The following is an 18,262-nucleotide window of genomic DNA, read 5'->3' as shown; positions in this document are numbered from 1 at the left end:
GTTATTGAATCACATGTGAGGCGATGCACTAATGACTCTGCTCAAAGGCTCCGTCTTGTTGCCGCGGACGACGGCCTGGCACCCCTACCTGACACACTGGGTGTTTACCCGGGCTGCACCTCGACCATGGGGAGAAGCATGGAGACCGGGCACCAACCCGGGCCGTCATGGGTTTATGTGTGTGTGAGAGAAAGAGTGTGTGTGTTTGTGTGTGTGTGTGCGTGCGTATGTTTTTGTGCGTGTATCTGTGGTGTGTGCATCTGTTTGGATGTGTAGTTGTGTGTGTGTGTGTGCGTGCGTATGTTTTTGTGCGTGTATCTGTGGTGTGTGCATCTGTTTGGATGTGTAGTTGTTTGTGTGTGTGTGTGCGTGTTATTGTGTGTGAATCTGTGGTGTGTGCATGTGTTTGATTGTGTAGTCGTTTGTGTGTGTGTGTGTGTGTGTGTGTGTGTGTGTGTGTGTGTGAGTGTGTGTGTGTGTTTGTGTCTGTATACATCTGTTTATCCACTTGTCTATCTTATGGTCTGTTTTGTATGTTCTCGTCTTCTGAACACACATCCCCGTGATGGGCAGGGAGTGGGTGGGTGAGAGAGCTGCAGTAGCCATGTGTTGTTTACATGCATCGGACTGCATGGGGGCTCTCCCCATCAGTATGGACACCTTGTGTCCCGGAGATTGATGGCTCTGCTGCTCAAGTGGCTCCGAGCTCTAAGACGAGGGGGAAAATCATTTGATGTGTCAGACCCACCCCATCCGGTCCCATCCTACCCACCCCCAACCCATCTCCACCCATATCAACAATCCCTTCTCGTCTCCCCCCCCCCCTCACACTGTCCTCATCCCCCCCCCCCCACCCTCCCACTAACCCCGTCCCCAACCCCCTCCATTCTCCTCCCTTTTCAGAACACATGGTCCACCTCTGCCCATATCTACACCTCCCTCTCTCCTCACCCCCCCCTGTCAGAACACATGGTCCACCTCCGCGGGGAGGGAGTCGGTTCCGCCCTTTCAGTGAATTATTTGCCAAGCAAATTTGCACAAAAAAAATGTTTTAAACAGGGGGGAAATCAAATAGTCAGACCCCCCCACTCACTGACCCAATACCTTGGCAAAGAGGACTGCTCTTTCAGAGATAAGCAAGGCTGGAAGAAAGGCTTTAATGGGGCATTATTGAAAGTACAATGAGGCTCGCCAGTAGCTGTGACAGGCCCTCAAACGTCTGAATGGACGCGTGTGATATGAGAACCCGCTGTGGGTTCCCTTCAGGGGAAAAAAGAGAGGAAAAGGAGGAGAAATCCCACGGAATGGTGTAATCCCCTCCGAAGCCCATTGGCGTGCGGCGGGCGGGAGCGGGACGAGAGTGGGGTGGTTTGTGATCCGGGCGCTCCGGGCCTGCGTCGGACAGATGATGGAAGGGTGTTCCCTGTGGTCCACTCGGAGCCGCACTTCTCATTCAGCGCTCGCGCCTGCTGCACCATGACAGCGTGCATGATGGGAGCACTTTGGTGGAGTTCTTTACAATGGGAACAACAACAGCCCGCCCCCCCCCCCCCCCGCACGCACACACACACGTCCTCAACACAATCGGTCCTCATGGTTGGATTCTCTTTTTGTGACAACTCGGAAAAAGGGAAATGGAATGGCTTTATGACCAATTATTCAAATGGGCCTGCATAAATATACAGCACTGAGACATTTGCTTGAGAAGTGTGTTTGCGTTTTAATTCGGAGAAAAAGGTTTCTGCAGGAAAAGAACGTTGCATATGAAAATGTATGCAAACCTACAGTTTGTCTCGAGGCAGCAAAACATTAGATGAGTGATTCAATGTTTAACAAACGACAAGCAAAAACATTGGATTACTTATTCAGGCAACAATCATTTTTTAAGTTCGACAAAGTATCCAAAAAAAACCAGTTGAAACTGAAACCTCCACGATCACGCCGGTTCTGGGCTCCAACGAGGGGTAACGTCTGCCTCATCACTATCTTAAGTACAACCGGGTGCTGCCACCGCACTACGTCAAACATTCATCATCATTAGCGGCGAGGGCAGCCTCCAGGAGCTGGGTGAATCCACAACACTCCACTGGCTGAGGTGTTCGTGTCGCCTCCATCAGCATCCAGGAACATATGCACCTCCTCTCTCACCTGCAGCCTGCTCGCATCGCGCCATCTGCTGGGGATGACTCAGCAAGCTACACCCCCCCCCCCCCATTCCCCCAGCCCACCACCACCACCACCGCCACCACCACCACCACCACCGACATCTTCCCCTCATCCCACCCCTGCACACTCCTCTCAGGGTTCTGTTGTTTTTCTACTGTTTTCTGTGGGGGTCTTGATAGGGGGCGGGTTGTTTGTTATCGGTGTGCGCTCTCCAGAACACTTTGTGAAGCTGTTTTCATGGAGAAACAGATGAAGTGTCTTGATGTTGAAGGTCGTCCCAGGTAGAGGGTAGGGCTTCTTTAATGTGTGGCCGCAACAGCAGCAGCGGGGCAACTTTACACTCAGATCCATACATGCCCAATACTAAAAGATCCCATCAATATTAATAATCGTTAGTCATGGCACTATCCGTATTCTCTCCAGAGGAGAAGTATTATTTTGTATTTGTTCGGGCTGTTTCGTGCCTTAATGGACAGGAGAGTGAAACGAGACAGGAAAGTCAATGGAAGACGAAAGGGAATGCCGTGCAGCAAAGGTGGGAATCAAACCTGTGTCCCTTTAAGGGACACTGCCTACATGGTTAACTAACGTGTGGGTTGATACACCGGGACCACACAGAAGAACAGCATCAGCGATGAAGTAAAACTTATCTAAAACAGCTTCCTCCATTTGAGGGTTGACCCCTGCCAGCCTCTGGGCGTATTTTAATATCGCTAAGCTGGCGATATCCTTACTGACGTCAAACCGTGGCTCGGGGAGGGGCGACTCACATGAAGAAGGCTGATCCATACATCGCAGGCCCAGAACCCATTAGACACAAGAAGGGACCGAGATTACCTGATGACGTGCTTCCATGCTTCTGAAGGCAGGGGAAGAATAGCTGACACCTGCTTAGCCCTAAGCCCCTCAGATACCGCTGGCTTTTCCCCCTGTGCCCCATCCATCAGAGCCCTCTTGTTTACTCTGATAGTGATGTTGTCAGGCTCTTTGTGTGTGTCCTTATCAATTAAACACGAAGAGGCCGGCAATCCATCATGCTTAATGTAACACGTCACGCTCTGAGATGCTCTCTCTGTTCATGTGTCTTTAGGCAGAACCTCCCTGTCCTTAATCCACGGTGCTCCTCCAGGCAACTTTTAGGGAGGAGAGAGAGAGGTTCAGATGAAGAAGGAAAGAGAGAGAGAGAGAGAGAGAGAGATGTATACAGAGAGGGAGGGAGGAGAAGGGAGGGTGGTTTTATTATTTTGAGTCAAAATAATGATCCCGTAATAACCTCCTTCTCCTTTAATGTTTACAATTCCTCATAATTGTAGGCTTCTGTTGCACAGCGGGAGTTTGCGTTGCTGAATCGACAGCGGGGTTGCGGAGGGAGATACTGGAATCACCTTCCCTCCATCGCAGAGTACAGGAGTGCATTTCAAACATGTTAAATATAAACCTGAGAATTACAGGGAATTACTCCCCCTGACAAAGACTTTTGGCTTCTCTGCCCCCACCACGGTGATACCAGTTCAGAAAGTTCATTTCAGCACGTCGTACAGCTACAGGCGCTGTGGTGTAGCAACGTTACGTCGCCACTTGGATGTGACATGTGCTACACTCTCAACACATTGGTAGCGGCTACATTGGCTCACCATTGCCACTGGATATGAGCAAAAGCATAGGGTGCATCGACTTGAACCTTTAGTGTGTATGGGAAACACAGCACGTCGTAAAATGCAATCTACGTCCAGGTCTCCTTGAGAGAATTGTGTTTCAATTATACTGTCAACAAGCTCATATTGATCACCTTAAATTAAAACATGCCTCTCGCATAATGCCTTCATAATGCCTTAAGGGTAACAAGCTGCACTGCTGTAATTGAATGTTTCGCTTGATGTTATGCTCATCTGTCCTTTGCACAGCACTCTGGGAGAAATGTCTTCTTGGCATGTTAATCATACAAGGTAGAAGAATTATGATCGCTTATTCTCATTTCTAAATGGAAATGAGAATCTCTTAGAAATGTGTATTGTAACGCAAATGTGGGCAATGTGTATGCATTGCTGAATGGGGTTGCATGAATGTTAATACACATGTTCTCTATACGCAGCCTCTAAGAAATTGCTTCCTTCCTGCCAACAAATGTAGTTGCGCAAATTGTTGTGTCCATGTTTGGCCCCTCATGATCAGTTAATTTCCAATAAGGTAATCATTGATAGTTTTTGTTGATTGTTTTGTCACAGACAGTTCTTGTCCAGATGAGATGAGATTGCACTGATGCATATTGGATGGTATATGCTTTGCTAAAGCTTAATTAACATCGCCTTCGGCAAATACGGTTCATTACCAAATAGTGTGTACTAGCTAGCGAACACAATGAGGCAATATTAATGAAGATGTGAAGAAGCTGCATACTGTTGCACTGTACTCAAACCCCATTATAAACCTATGTCCCTAGTGAGAGAAAGAGAGAGAGAGGGAGAGTGTAAGAGAGAGGGATAGAGAGAGAGATGGGGAGAGAGAGAGTCTGAGAGTGAGAGTTAGAGAGAGTGAGAGAGAGATAGAGAGAGAGGGAGAGAGAGAAAGAGAGAGAGATGGGGAGAGAGGGAGAGAGAGAAAGAGAGATGGGGAGAGAAAGATTGTGTATGTGACATACAAGGGCATCCATAGGAAGGGATGAAGAGAGTGGAAGAGGGTAAGGACTATAAAGAATGTCTCTGTGACTCAGCTTGGTTCTGGTTCTTACCCCATTGCATTGTCCCGGAGGTACTTTACATCTCACTTGACACCAGCCAGGTACCAGAACTAGACCACTGTGACCTTACACTGACAACCACTTATACTGAGTCCTGCATGGCTCTTACATACACACACACACACACACACACACACACACACACACACACACACACACACACACACAAACAAACATGCACACACACACACACACACACTCTCCCACACACTCACCTCTCCTCTCCGTCGCACGGAAAATACAGACAAACACCCTCAGACGTAATGACACTCATTTGCATGCTCTGAAACGGAAACCGAGAAGAAGGTAACCAGCACCTCACCATGCATGAGAGGGCAGCACTCAGCTGGAGTCTCCCCTACACCACCCTGCTCCCCCCCCACCGGGCGTCCCCACGCCACCGAGTGGGCTTTAATAAGAGGACGACCTGTTGACAGCCCCCCGAGCCCCCGGTGAGATCATGAGGCATTAAAACGCTCAACGCAGTTAAAGTGCACGCCGCCACGGCCCACCTGAGTGCCTTATGAGTGTATTTATCATTAGGACTTAACTAACCCAGCCGGAGAGCGCTCAGTGCAGCAGTGGCCCCGGCTCCAGGGCCCTCGTACCAATAACGCTAAGTGGCTGAGAGGAGGAGACTCGGAGGAAGGGAGGGAGACCGGGCCCGTGGGTCCCAGGCTGCCCCCCCCCCGGCTTAAGTACATTGCTCATAGCAGGCTATGGCTACTGGTTCCACTCTCTATGAATCCCCCCAGCTTAACCCTGCTGCCTGGCTGGGGGGTGTATGACGACCACGTGAGGCCCTACAGTAGACCCGGCTGGCATGGATCTCTGAGGGGCTGTGACTGGCTGACTCTGCCTTATGGGGGTGGCCTGGCCTGTGCTCATTGCTGTTTGTGGAACACATTTGGCTTTTTCTTGTTCATCTCAATGCCTGTAACTAGGGCCGTAGCCAGGGTTTGAAAGATATTGGGGGGGGTCTGCGGGGTTCAGTTTTGTTTGGGGGGAGGAGGGGGGGGGAATGAAGCATTTACTTCTCTCTGAGAAGTTCTCAACCGCTGATTTTGTTAACAGTTCTATTTAGGTTCATCTCTAAAAAAAATGGGACCTCATAGCTGGCTACAGGCATGCCTGTAGGGAAACATTGTTAGCTAAGCCAGGGTGTCCTGAAGAACTGGGATATGATCGGCCCCACGTCAGCCCGGCTGTGTCCTATAGATCGGCTTTGTCATTGTTCTCGTTCGACACACTTTTCCTGTCTCCTGTGTGGTCCCACGTCTAGATTAAACCCGATCGCATCACAGCACATCGATTTCACCCATGTTGACCCTCAGATTCAGACCAGTTGATTAATCCACACTCAGATTGTGTGTCGCCACAGATTGACTTTGCCGTCCCCTGACTGTCCGAGTCTCTGTTCTCTCTCTCTGCTGCCCGTCTCAGATCTTCCACATGACCTACGACCTGGCCAGCGCCATGGTGAGGATAGTCAACCTGATCGGGATGATGCTACTGCTGTGCCACTGGGACGGCTGTCTTCAGTTCCTGGTGCCCATGCTGCAGGACTTCCCCCCCGACTGCTGGGTGTCCAAAAACAAAATGGTGGTGAGTGATTCTTGTTCCTTTTTTTAAATATCATGAGGTTGTTTTGAAGAACGCTGCAAGGGGGAATTCAACCACTGCCTTTCTGATGATATAACATATATCTGATAATAATAATCAGACTCTGATTCTGATGCCTTATGTCTGGAAGAGTCAAGCAGGTAAGCAATTTCTTCCCTGCTTGAATTGAATTGTCTTCACTCTGTTTTACCGGGCATAAAGAAAAACAACTCAAAATCAAACCAAAAGAAAATCCTACCCCATCCTGATTTTAGATACATATGCTTTTGAAATACATTAGATATATACTTAAGATTGTGCTAGGAGAGGTAATGTTTTTGGGACCGTACTTTCCAGGAAGAATGAACAAATTGAAGAGCAGCATCTTGTGCACCGCCCTGTGATCTGTATCAGTTCATAGGTGGAAGTATCCACAATGTTGACGTGAAGGCCAACAAATTCATAGCCCCCTTCAAAAGGCAGTTCTTCGTTACAATGAAAAAACCCCCAAGAGACGATTAGATCCAGCTACTGTCTCTAAAGGTCGAATTAGATCTAACCTGTTTGTCTTTAATAGGGGAGTATTCCCGAATGTTTAGTAGATAAATCCTCTTCAGAAGCAGTGAACCCCTGTCACATCGACCCAACAGCACAGCAGGTCTTTGAGCGAGCGTTGCTGTTGTTATTAGCTCTGAAACTACAAGTCCCACGTCAGGTGTTCACTGCCCAGAGGACTCCATTAAACAGAGACGGTAGGTTATAAACGGTACAGTCCTTTGAGTTTAAAACCTGTTTAGTTCATGTCTGCTTCTCAAATCTATCTGATTTGATTGATCTGTTGAGCAAAAACAATAACAAGCTTTAAGGTGAGTTGTCAAAGACAAACTTGAATAGGGTTGAAATCCGAATGAATAATATTTTTTTACTTATATATATAGTGAATATATACATGAATAATGCGTGAATATGTGAATAAGGCCCTCATTTGCATTACAATTATTTGTTGTAATTAAAAATACATTTCATCCAGGTTTCCCTGTGATTAAATTATCAGTTTATTAAAGATTTAATTCTACCAGCCTGTTATCATTTAATTAGATGAAGTCACAATCGCACGAATGAAACCATTAACAACGTACAAATTCTTCACTTTAAATACTTCATATTTCCTAACAATATCTAATCATAATTTAACATCCCCCGTTAACATGATCTCTGCTTTCCAAATCATATCTCCTGCCGCTGTAATGCCTCACACTCAGGTGACAGCAGATGATTGCAGAGGGGAGATAAACGAGTTTCTAACGACGTTACGCCTTGACACTGTTTTTAGACACCAGGTCCACGGCGGCCATGACACTGGGGAGCGAGAGCAACACTACAACCACTCTGCTCTGGGTTAAAAGTTTCCGCCTGAACGGTGCAGCCGCTCATTAACATGAGAATAGGAGGTTGTTGAATTTCGCTCAGTAAACGAGCGCTAATTAATTGAATTACTTAGAAGAATGATCCTCCGATGTGACACCAAAACAAATAGATCTTTCTGAATGAATCCCCGGTCGCTTGGAGCAAGGCGGCTACTGTGCCCGCTATCGGCAGCTTGGCTGGAGAATGTGTTTAAATGCACTCCGTTTGGGTCGGTCGGTCTCTGATTAGCCTCGTTATAGATACCTCCCCTCTTTCTCCTGTACAGTAGCGGTCCCATTATCAGCCTGAATCATGGCTCCTTACCTTCTTAGGGGCGCTAATAACGTTGCTATCGCTCAGCTTTTCCTGCTGTGGAAATGAGTTGGAAAGCAATTTGGATTTGTCATCCCCAGTAGAGATCTCATATTGATTCCCCGCAGACATCCCCGGGGATCTAAAGGAAAGGGGGGGGGGGGGTGGTGATGGTTCTACGAACAAGGAAATCTCAACGAGATTTTTCTTTCCAAATAGCTGACCTAGTTTCCGTCTCAGAAGTCTCCAGTGCCTCTTGGTCACGCCTCCCATCCTCTCAACTGTTGGAAGCTTCGGCGGTGATTGTCTGTCATGTCTGGATGCATATTGTGTTAAAAACACACCTCTCCCAATGTTCTCAACCTGAAGACAAGTGGACATTGCTCATAGCCTCTTTAATGGGTGTGTGCGTCTGCATGCATTTCTGGAGGCGTGTGTGTGTGTGTGTGTTTGTGTGTGTGTGTTTGCGTGTGTGTGTGTGTGTGCGTGGGTGTGTGTCTCTGTGCATTTCTGTAGACATGCACGCGTACGTGCGTGTGTGTGTGCGTGCACGTATGTGTGTGTGCGTGCTTGCATGTGTGTGTGTGTGTCAGTGAGTGCTCGTATCTGAGTGGCTTGGCAAGTGAGTCTATATGTGTTTGTTGTCAGAGTGCTCAGTGACCTTTTCCTTACTCACACAACACTATCATACCTGAAATACTGAAAGGCAGAGACAGCCAGAGGCAGAGACAGAGGGAGAGAGAGAGTCACAGAGAGAGAGAGAGAGGGAGAGAGACAACAATCTAAGCCAGTCTGATGGTTAACTGTTTTCCCACCTCTCATCCTCCTCCAGCAAGAGAGAGAGAGAGAGATTAATACAGAGAGATAGAGACAGACAGAGAAATAGCATGAGAGAGACAGAGATTCATACACGGAGAGAGAGTGACCTGTTCTCCCAGCTGTCTCCCTTAACCAGCATGAGAGAGAGAGAGAGATTCATACCAAGAGAGAGAGACAAAGGCTGAGAAAGAGAATGATAGGGAAAGATTCAAACACAGAGCTAGAGTGACCTGTCCTCCCTCCTCTCTCCCTCTCTCCAGAACGATAGAGAGAGAGAGAACGAGAGAGAAAGAGAGGGAGAGAGAGAGAATAAGAGAGAGATCCAAACACCTTGAGAGTGACCTGTCCTCCCTCCTCTCTTCCTCTCTCCAGAACGAGAGACAGAGATTCAACCACAGAGCGATGGCGACCTGTCCTCCCTCCTTTCTCCATCTCTCCCTCTCTCCAGAGAGCGAGAACGACAGAGAAAGATTCAACCACAGAGCAAGAGTCACCTATCCCCCCCTCCTCTCTCCCTCCCTCCAGAACGAGAGAGAGAGATTCAACCACAGAGCGATGGTGACCTATCCCCCCTCCTCTCTCCCACTCTCCAGAACGACACCTGGGGCCAGCAGTACTCGTACGCCCTGTTCAAAGCCATGAGCCACATGCTGTGCATCGGCTACGGCATGCACCCCCCGGTGGGCATGACGGACGTGTGGCTGACCATTCTCAGCATGATCGTGGGCGCCACCTGCTACGCCATGTTCGTGGGCCACGCCACCGCGCTCATCCAGTCCCTCGACTCGTCCCGGCGCCAGTACCAGGAGAAGGTGAGGGGGGCCACACATCCAGGAGGTGGGGGGGGGGGGGGGGATGTCGGGGAGGAGGTGAAGAGGCATCGTTAGGGGGGCCTTTGGATGTTTTGATCCAAAGGGCCCTTGATTGAGATTGAGAGATGTTATTTGCTTGTTGGTTGGTTGTTGATTCGCGGATCGGTTTTGATGGTAGAGGGATGGTTGGTCTTGTTACGAGGGTGTTTGTTGACCTGCCACATGGTGCTCATTATGTATAAGTACCTGCTCATTGTATATATGTATCTATACTGTATATACCTGCTCATTATATATTAATTTATAGATGTATACCTGCTCATTATGTAAACTTGTGTATATATACATACATACATACATACATATATATATATATGTGTATGTATGTATGTATGTATAGGTATATATATATATATATATATATACTGTGTATACCTGCTCATTATATATGTTTATATATTGCAGCCGGCCAGTGGTGTGGGGTTTCCACGCCACCAAGTTGAATAGATAAAAAGACACAACACAGAGCAGTTCAAATGGGTGATGGTTTATTTACCTTGTAAATCAAAACCACCAGGGTGGGAAAAGAGTCATCCACGTCTTAGGATACCATCCGTATCCCTAATCAGTTCAATACTTTCCACCTATCTCTTTCTCGGTGGCCGTACAGCAACTCCAGACGATCACACAGATCCTGTATGTAGTGTGCTAGCCCGTCAAAATCACACACCCCTTGTCTCTAGGATGTTAGCCCTTTTAAGCCCAAACACCCCTGCTTAATGATCCCCAGGCTTGCATCATTAAGGTGAGGAAGTCCATGTAAGGCGTGGGGGTGGAGCCAGCAGGTTGCCAGACATACAACTCCCCATTCACTCCTCCCTGCAGTCTGCCACAACATATATATGTATATACCTGCTCATTATGTATATGTGTTTATATGTATGTATGTATGTATGTATGTATGTATGTATGTATGTAAGTGTATATATATGTATATGTATATATATACTGTATATACCTGCTCATTATATATGGATACCTGCTAATTCTGTGTATAAATCTGCTCATTATATAATTGATCCACTTATTTGAGGACATTTATCTAAAAAAAGTAACAATTATCAACCATATTAAAGTGAAATTGTGATACATCGTGATATTGAGTGCCATCAGGGTGTCCCCCAGAGCACCTCCAGGTAGCCTGGCTGTATCGTGGAGGTGGGGGAGCACATGTCTCTGCTCCATGCCCAGGAGAGGGCTCTGGCAGCAGGCTGAGCAGGCCCAGAGCCCGGGTCCCAGTAGGGCCGTGTGGAGGGCGATAATGAGCTGAGCTGCCAGTCTGCCACATGGCCGCCTTCTGGGGGGAGGCCTTTAAGTGTACCACAACGCTGAGCTCTAGACTCAACACGACACAACACAACACAATGCTGAGGTCTAGACACAACACAACACAACGCTGAGGTCTAGACTCAACACGACACGACACAACACTGAGGTCTAGACTCAACACAACACGACACAACACAACGCTGAGGTCTAGACACAACACGACACAACGCTGAGGTCTAGACTCAACACAACACGACACAACACAACGCTGAGCTCTAGACTCAACACAACACAACGCTGAGCTCTAGACTCAACACAACACGACACAACACAACGCTGAGCTCTAGACTCAACACAACACGACACAACACAACGCTGAGGTCTAGTCACAACACAACACAACGCTGAGGTCTAGACTCAACACAACACGACACAACACAACGCTGAGGTCTAGACACAACACAACACAACGCTGAGGTCTAGACTCAACACAACACGACACAACACAACACTGAGGTCTAGACACAACACAACACAACGCTGAGGTCTAGACTCAACACAACATGACACAACCCAACACATCGCTGAGGTCTAAACTACAACACGACACAACACAACACAACCCAACACTGATATCTAAACACAACATGACTAGAACACAACACAACACTGATATCTAAACACAACATGACTACAACACAACACAACACTGATATCTAAACACAACATGACTACAACACAACACAACACTGAGATCTAAACAACAAATAACAACTCAACACAACACTGATCTAAACAAAACAATAACAACGCAACACAATACTGAGATCAGTAGAAGAAACGCAACAATATCAACACACACAACACTGAGTTCTAAACACAACGTGACAGCTACTCAATGCAAAAAACTGAGATCTAAACACAACATGAAAACTACGCAACATGACCACACAACCCTGAGATCTAAAAACAACAATGACAACACAACACAACAACACAACCCCGCTCTTTGACGTCCATTGTGGTTGAAGATTGGCTCAAATTTGGGCCTGGGGACTTTGCTGCCGCCCATAAGCCAATCAGAAACAGCCGTTCCAATGACATGTGTTTCAGCCGAGATAGGGTTTGGTTTTAGCCGGTTCTCAGGAAAGCAGCAGAGCAGCTCCTGAGCCAGCACTGAACCCCGTCTTAGGACTCCTTTTAGCCCGGTGTACTTGCCGCCTAATGCTTTTACTGTCTGTAATTAGTTTTTTAAGAGAGTGCATTCTTTCATTGAGTGTCCCTCTGCGATAAGCCACTCTGCCTGTGCAGTCAGCCTCGGCCAGGCGACCAAAGCCCGTTTTTTTCCAAAAGCTGTCCAGTCGTATTAATCTTATCCAAGCTGGTCCTTCTTATGGACAGAGACAGTTTGTCGTTGTCTCTTATGTCAGTGTTTGTCCGAGACATGGCTTTGCCTTCTGGAGATTGCACTCTGCTTCCCTGTGTTAGCCTAATGCCACCATCGCCACACACAGGGAGTGGGGTGGTATCCGCTGGTGGTTCTCTGGAGCACAGACAGGTGGTTGTTTTCAGCCAGACACAGAGTCACAGCCAGCTGTTCCTTCCTCTAGGGGACCCGAACACAAATCAGCTGGATGAATGGGTCGCTGCGGCGGTAGCCAATAGTTAACCTTCCAAGTTACCCCTCAGTCATTTCTGGCCAATCACAGGTCTAGAGTTGATGGAGAGACATTCCACTCTGTAATAGTTTGGGTTGTTTATCCGCTGATCTCTGGGAAGGTGACACAACAGCAGTGACAAGTCCTTAGGCAGCAGGAGATGAGGTGGGAACAGAAGTGTGTGTGTGTGTATGTGTGTGTGTGTGTGTGTGTGTGTGTGTGTGTGTGTGTGTGTGTGTGTTTGTGTGTGTGGAGGGGAGTTTGTGTGTGTGTGAGAGAGTGTGTGTGAGAGAGTGTGTGAGAGAGTATGTGTGTGTCAGTGTGTGTGTGTGTCTCAGTGTCGGTGTGTGTGTGAGAGTGATTGTGTGTGTGTCGGTGTGTGTGTTTGTGTTTGTGTGTTACCCTGACACGACTTGACAGTTCAACATTAAACAGTAGCTCATCCTCATTCCGTCGGAGGTAAACAGGAACAGGTGACTGGGTTTGCTGTTCAACACCATTTCGCTCTATTTCTGACTTAGACAGTAAAGAGCACAAAATTCTTTAGAAGAGGGGTTTAAACTCTTATGAGATCAATAAAATCCTGCTTCATCTTGCCTCAAAAAGGGACAAAAATCAAAATGAATAGTGCCAGTAAAATAAGTGAAATTATTTTTCTAACGATATTTCTTACACATTACTAATCCTGTAAAATATAATTTCAAAAAAGCAGAAATAAATTAATTTGATGAAACCCTCAGCAGAGCTATGGGACCGCTTAGGAGAAATACTAGGCTTCTCAAGCAAATTACCCATTTGTATTTGTGAATAATATTATATGTTTTAATATGAAAACATCAATAGATATTTACTGAAAAACTGTTCACTCAAATAATTATGATTCGATAAAGGATTTGTCCACTATGAATACTTTTCCACCAATATCAGTAGTTCAGACTGTGATTGAAGTATATAGAGTTTACAGTCTGAAAGTGCCAGAACCAGAATTCCAAGATGACTTTACAGAATGTTCTTGAGAGAAGCACCAGTCAAACATTCTTCTGTTAACACCACCTTCTGTATAAATAACAGAACACAATTTCTAAGTACAGATTTCAAACCGTTCCGGGTCGTTGGTTCACTGACTTTGAGTCAGCTACTGTCTGCACCTCACCATTTGTACTAAAACTCATTTAGACATACAAATATTTGTCTTTGGTGACCTATTTAAGTGGAAGTCAGGCAATGCTGGTTACATGTTGCTGAGGAGCAAGGCAGAGCCGATTAATGCCATACAAAGCAGCAGTCAGACTCAATTACCTGCCTATTTTAATTCTCAGGGCTTCATGTTGGTACGCCTCAGGCATTACATCATCAGCTTCAAGACCGGGCTCCCAAACACAAAACCATATGGACATGACCCCCTTAGTGCTATATTATTACTGGATGTGTATGAACACGGTTCAGAAAATGAACCCCGATAAAACGAATTAGAATTTCTCTGGGGGACGATGATATTGTGAAGGGAATTCTGAAGTGGGCCAAAAGGGACGAAAAAAAAGGAAAATTTGCTCTCTTCTCAAAAGACAGCAAAGAATTACCATCAGAAAGCATGGGCATAATCCGCTGTGGATAAAGAATTATATTACAAAGCGACAGCATGTGATAAATGATTGGGCTGTCAGAAGCTAGCAAGCTGAGTTAAATGAGCTCTTGAATAGGATCCACACCCGCGGTTCACACAAAGTAGCGAGCCTATAGTAGGCACACACACACAGTTAATACAAACTGGAGAGCCTATAGGATCAACACACAATGTTAATACAAACTGGAGACCCTATAGGATCAACACACATTGTGTTAACACAAAGTAGAGAGCCTATAGGGTATACAAAAACTGTTAACACAAAGTAGAGAGCCTTTAGGAGACACACACACTCACAGCACAATCTATAGAGCTATAGGATCTACACACATTGTTAACACAAACTAGACAGCCTAAAGTATCTACACACACTGTTAACACAACCTAGAGAGCCCATAGTATCAACACAGAAGTTAATACAAAGCAGCAAGCCGATAGCGATCAAGCTGAACAATAGAGGTCAGAAAGAGGGAACAATTGAATTCAAAGACAGCACGTTTTCTCGCCATTCTAAAAATATGTAAGATTTCATCCATCTGTGTAAACAAGACCAGCGCAAGGAGAATATCAAAGAAGCAGATATTGTTTTCTGCCCTATTTCAAACCCGAGCCGTTCATGCAAATTGACTGTGAACGCACCAGACATCGGTATTACAAAATAGGAATACAGTCTTGTTTTTTTCTTCTTCAAATTGTCGCCGGGTCGTTTTCCATTGGCGCGAGGTGTGAGATGTGACAGCTGGTCTGAGCCCGCCGCAGCCCCGCGGCTGATAGGGGGCTCTGTAGAGGGGAACAGCGCCTGGCCTCATCTCATCCTAACCAAACTAGGGGATGTTTTGGTCAGAGCTGTTGGAAATATCATGCAAGGATCTTTTGTAGGAATGGTGGCTATACTTGTGGTTAAATGTGTCTGAGGGTCTGCTCGTTGTCGCTCATTGTTTCCTACTGCTTTTGAATGTTTTACTGAGGAGTCGGTAAAGAGCAAATTCTGGGGTGAAATCACATTCATCCAAATCCTTGCTGAGTTATCTGCTAAATGGAAATACATTGAATTTCGCTTTCTAAATGGTTTTATATATTTCCACTTCATCTGAGCACAAGTAAAAAAAGAACCCTGAACCCTAAAAAAAAACCTGTCTGAACTCTTTTGGGGGTTCATAGCGTTCTCTAAAACTATTATGTTTCACAGTGCTTTTCAATCTAGGGTCTATTGGAAGGTGCGATTCTGGTATGGTTTAGCAATCTGCCAATTTCCCCACAGACTCTGTCTCTGGCCCGGCCGCATGGAGCTCCCTTATCGTGCGGCGACGATCACAGTGTGCAGGGAAAGTAGGCCAACAAGGAGACTCTCCCCATATACCTGCTCCAACAACCCCAGGAATCATCTGTTATCAGCAGGCTTCACGGCGCATATGTCTCTTTTTTAAACCAATGGCTGCGCAAATGTGCTAGAATGGATCCCTGATAGCTTATTTTCCTCTTTTTCGCCATACAGTGTTTCTCGCTCTCAACAATGACTAGGCAGGTTGACCACCTTACTAGTTCCAGCTGTTTTGTAACAGTGTGTGTGTGTGTTCCTATATACGCTGAATCATTGTAGTCTGTTCAATCTAGTAATCAACAATGTGGTTGTTGATTACAAGATTTAGTAATCAATCATGAATCAATCAGGGGGCAGGTAGGACAGTAGCTCTAAATTAATATTTCTCTGGTTAATGTTTGTTTGTGTGTGTGTGAGTGTGTGTATTCGCGTGGTAGCATGTGTATGTCTTTGTGTGTTTGTTTCTATGTGTGTGTGTATCCTTTGTGTACGTGTGTGTGTGTGTGTGCAAGCAATCCGGTGCACATGCGTGTGGACAGGCGTGTGTGTGTGTGCATGTTCGCGCCTGTCTGTGTGTGTATGTGTGTGTATGTGTGTGTGTGCGTAGCATCAGCTGTGATGATGTTTGCTGTCTTCCCATGTTCTTCTTGGTGGTTCCAGCAGATTCCCTCGTCCGTAGGGGGGGGGGGGCTCCATCATCTCCATGAGCGACGTGTTCGAGCACGCTGCCCCTGGGGGCTCTGGGCAGGAAATGGCAATGGTTCCTGGCTCAGCCCCGCTCTCTTCTCTGAATCTCTAATTAACACAATGCAATTAAACAAGGCTCCTGTGGGAGGAGTAAATGGCAGGCCCTGGGCTGATTAGCCCAGGGTGAACGGGGCCCCGGGGGCCTTTTGTGCTTCCGCCTCACACTGAGAGATCCCTTGTATGACGAACATGTTTGCACTTGACGGAGCTCCTCGCGTGTAAACCTCCCTTCACACCGGTCCCGCGCTCGGCGAGAGCTGCAGGGAGTCAGGGCGGATTATTATTTCAGAAGTGAATAATACGAAGAAACAGAGTTTGCTTTCACTTTGTTTCGCTCTCTGAAAAGGAACCGCGCACTTTGCAAATCTGCGTCGCTACCGCGGTCCAATTCATGGAAGCTGCTGTCGACGGGTATTGTGAGCGGGATCGAGGCTGATTCGAGCTCACAACCACAGCCGAAGTCCTTAACAACTATGGGCCCGACGGCATCTGTTCTGTACAGTGGGCTGCATCCCCTCTCCCTTCCCTCTGTCCTCGGGACCCTTATTCAAGTTTTACCGCTGAGTCAAAGCCGTGGAGGGGCCGTTTGGATCAGGGACTCTAAGGCTGCATGTTTTGGTCAGGCATCACAACAAACATTTCTATAAGAACTGCAAAAAGTCACACAAGTCTACAACTCAGGCCCATTGAACTTTTATTTAATCCGAACTGCACTGAATAAAATAGCACCTTTGTAAGACGAAAAACGGAGAGTCGTTGGTTTAATCAAAGACATTACTAAGTTCTGCAGGCCCACTTCAATACATTCCAAGAGTGTCATCATCACAGCTGGTGAGTGATGGGGACTCAGAGACCGGTCTGCCATTCCCTCCTATTGACAAACCCTCGCCCTAACAACCGTTGACTAGCAAAACACAGCGTCGTGGCACATTAAACAGCCACGACCCTTCAGAACAGATGAGGCCAATGTAATAAATCACATTTTGATTGGTTTGGCTGATGTCACTTGATTGCGTCTGCTGGATTCCTAACCTGAACCTTTTGCCCATGGAAATCAAGGTTGCATGGATATAGTGTGTGTTGTTGTGTGTGTGTATGCATGTGTTTGGGTGTGTGTGTGTGTGTGTGTGTGTGTGTGTGTGTGTGTGTGTGTGTGTGTGTGTGAGAGAGCGTGTGTGCTTCTGTGTATATGGCAGTAAATGTTTAGAAAGTATAATTAAGTGGCTGACATGTTTTTTGGGAAGTGAATTATTCATGGGTTATTTTGATCAAATTTGCATGCGCTATGAAAGTGAGTGAGGGGAGAGAAGGGAGGGGGGAGTAGGAGGGGGGAGAGAAGGGAGGGGGAGTAGTGGGGGGAGAAGGGAGGGGGGAGTAGGAGGGGGGAGAGAAGGGAGGGGGAGTAGGAGGGTGGTGGTGGAGAGGAGGGGGGGGGGGTACTTGTCATCAAAGGAGCAATAAGGCGAGGAAATGACGTTTAAAGTGAAAAGACAAACGGGGACCGAGTAAGTCACCCATATTTATAATAAAGAGGCCTCTCTTCTTTTGAGTGGAATGACGGTCATCAAGACAGTTTAATTCTGTACATCGCCGTCAATGAAAGCACCACCGATAGCACTGCGCTAGACAGGTCTGTGTGAAGGGAAGGGGCTCCTCAGCAGCACCCAATCTGAAGGAGATCAGCGAGGCAGTGACGCAGCCCGCGCCGTCTAAAGCCTGAAATGTGTC

General features: G+C 46.8%; 1 protein-coding gene across 1 annotated transcript in view; it reads left to right on the top strand.

The window, feature by feature from the left end:
• hcn4 (hyperpolarization activated cyclic nucleotide-gated potassium channel 4) overlaps positions 1-18,262 on the top strand; it is a gene marked incomplete at both ends in the record, with an annotated part of 72,295 nt that overhangs the window by 24,281 nt on the left and 29,752 nt on the right. Inside the window, 2 exons of the mRNA XM_079736467.1 lie at positions 6,347-6,508; positions 9,637-9,855. Coding sequence (XP_079592593.1) covers positions 6,347-6,508; positions 9,637-9,855 — 381 coding nt within the window. The remainder of the gene's footprint in view (positions 1-6,346; positions 6,509-9,636; positions 9,856-18,262) is intronic.

This window comes from Pollachius pollachius, assembly GCF_949987615.1.
Source record: "Pollachius pollachius genome assembly, chromosome: 5".
Taxonomy (NCBI): Eukaryota; Metazoa; Chordata; class Actinopteri; order Gadiformes; family Gadidae; genus Pollachius; species Pollachius pollachius.
This window is presented reverse-complemented; position numbering and strand designations above follow the sequence as displayed.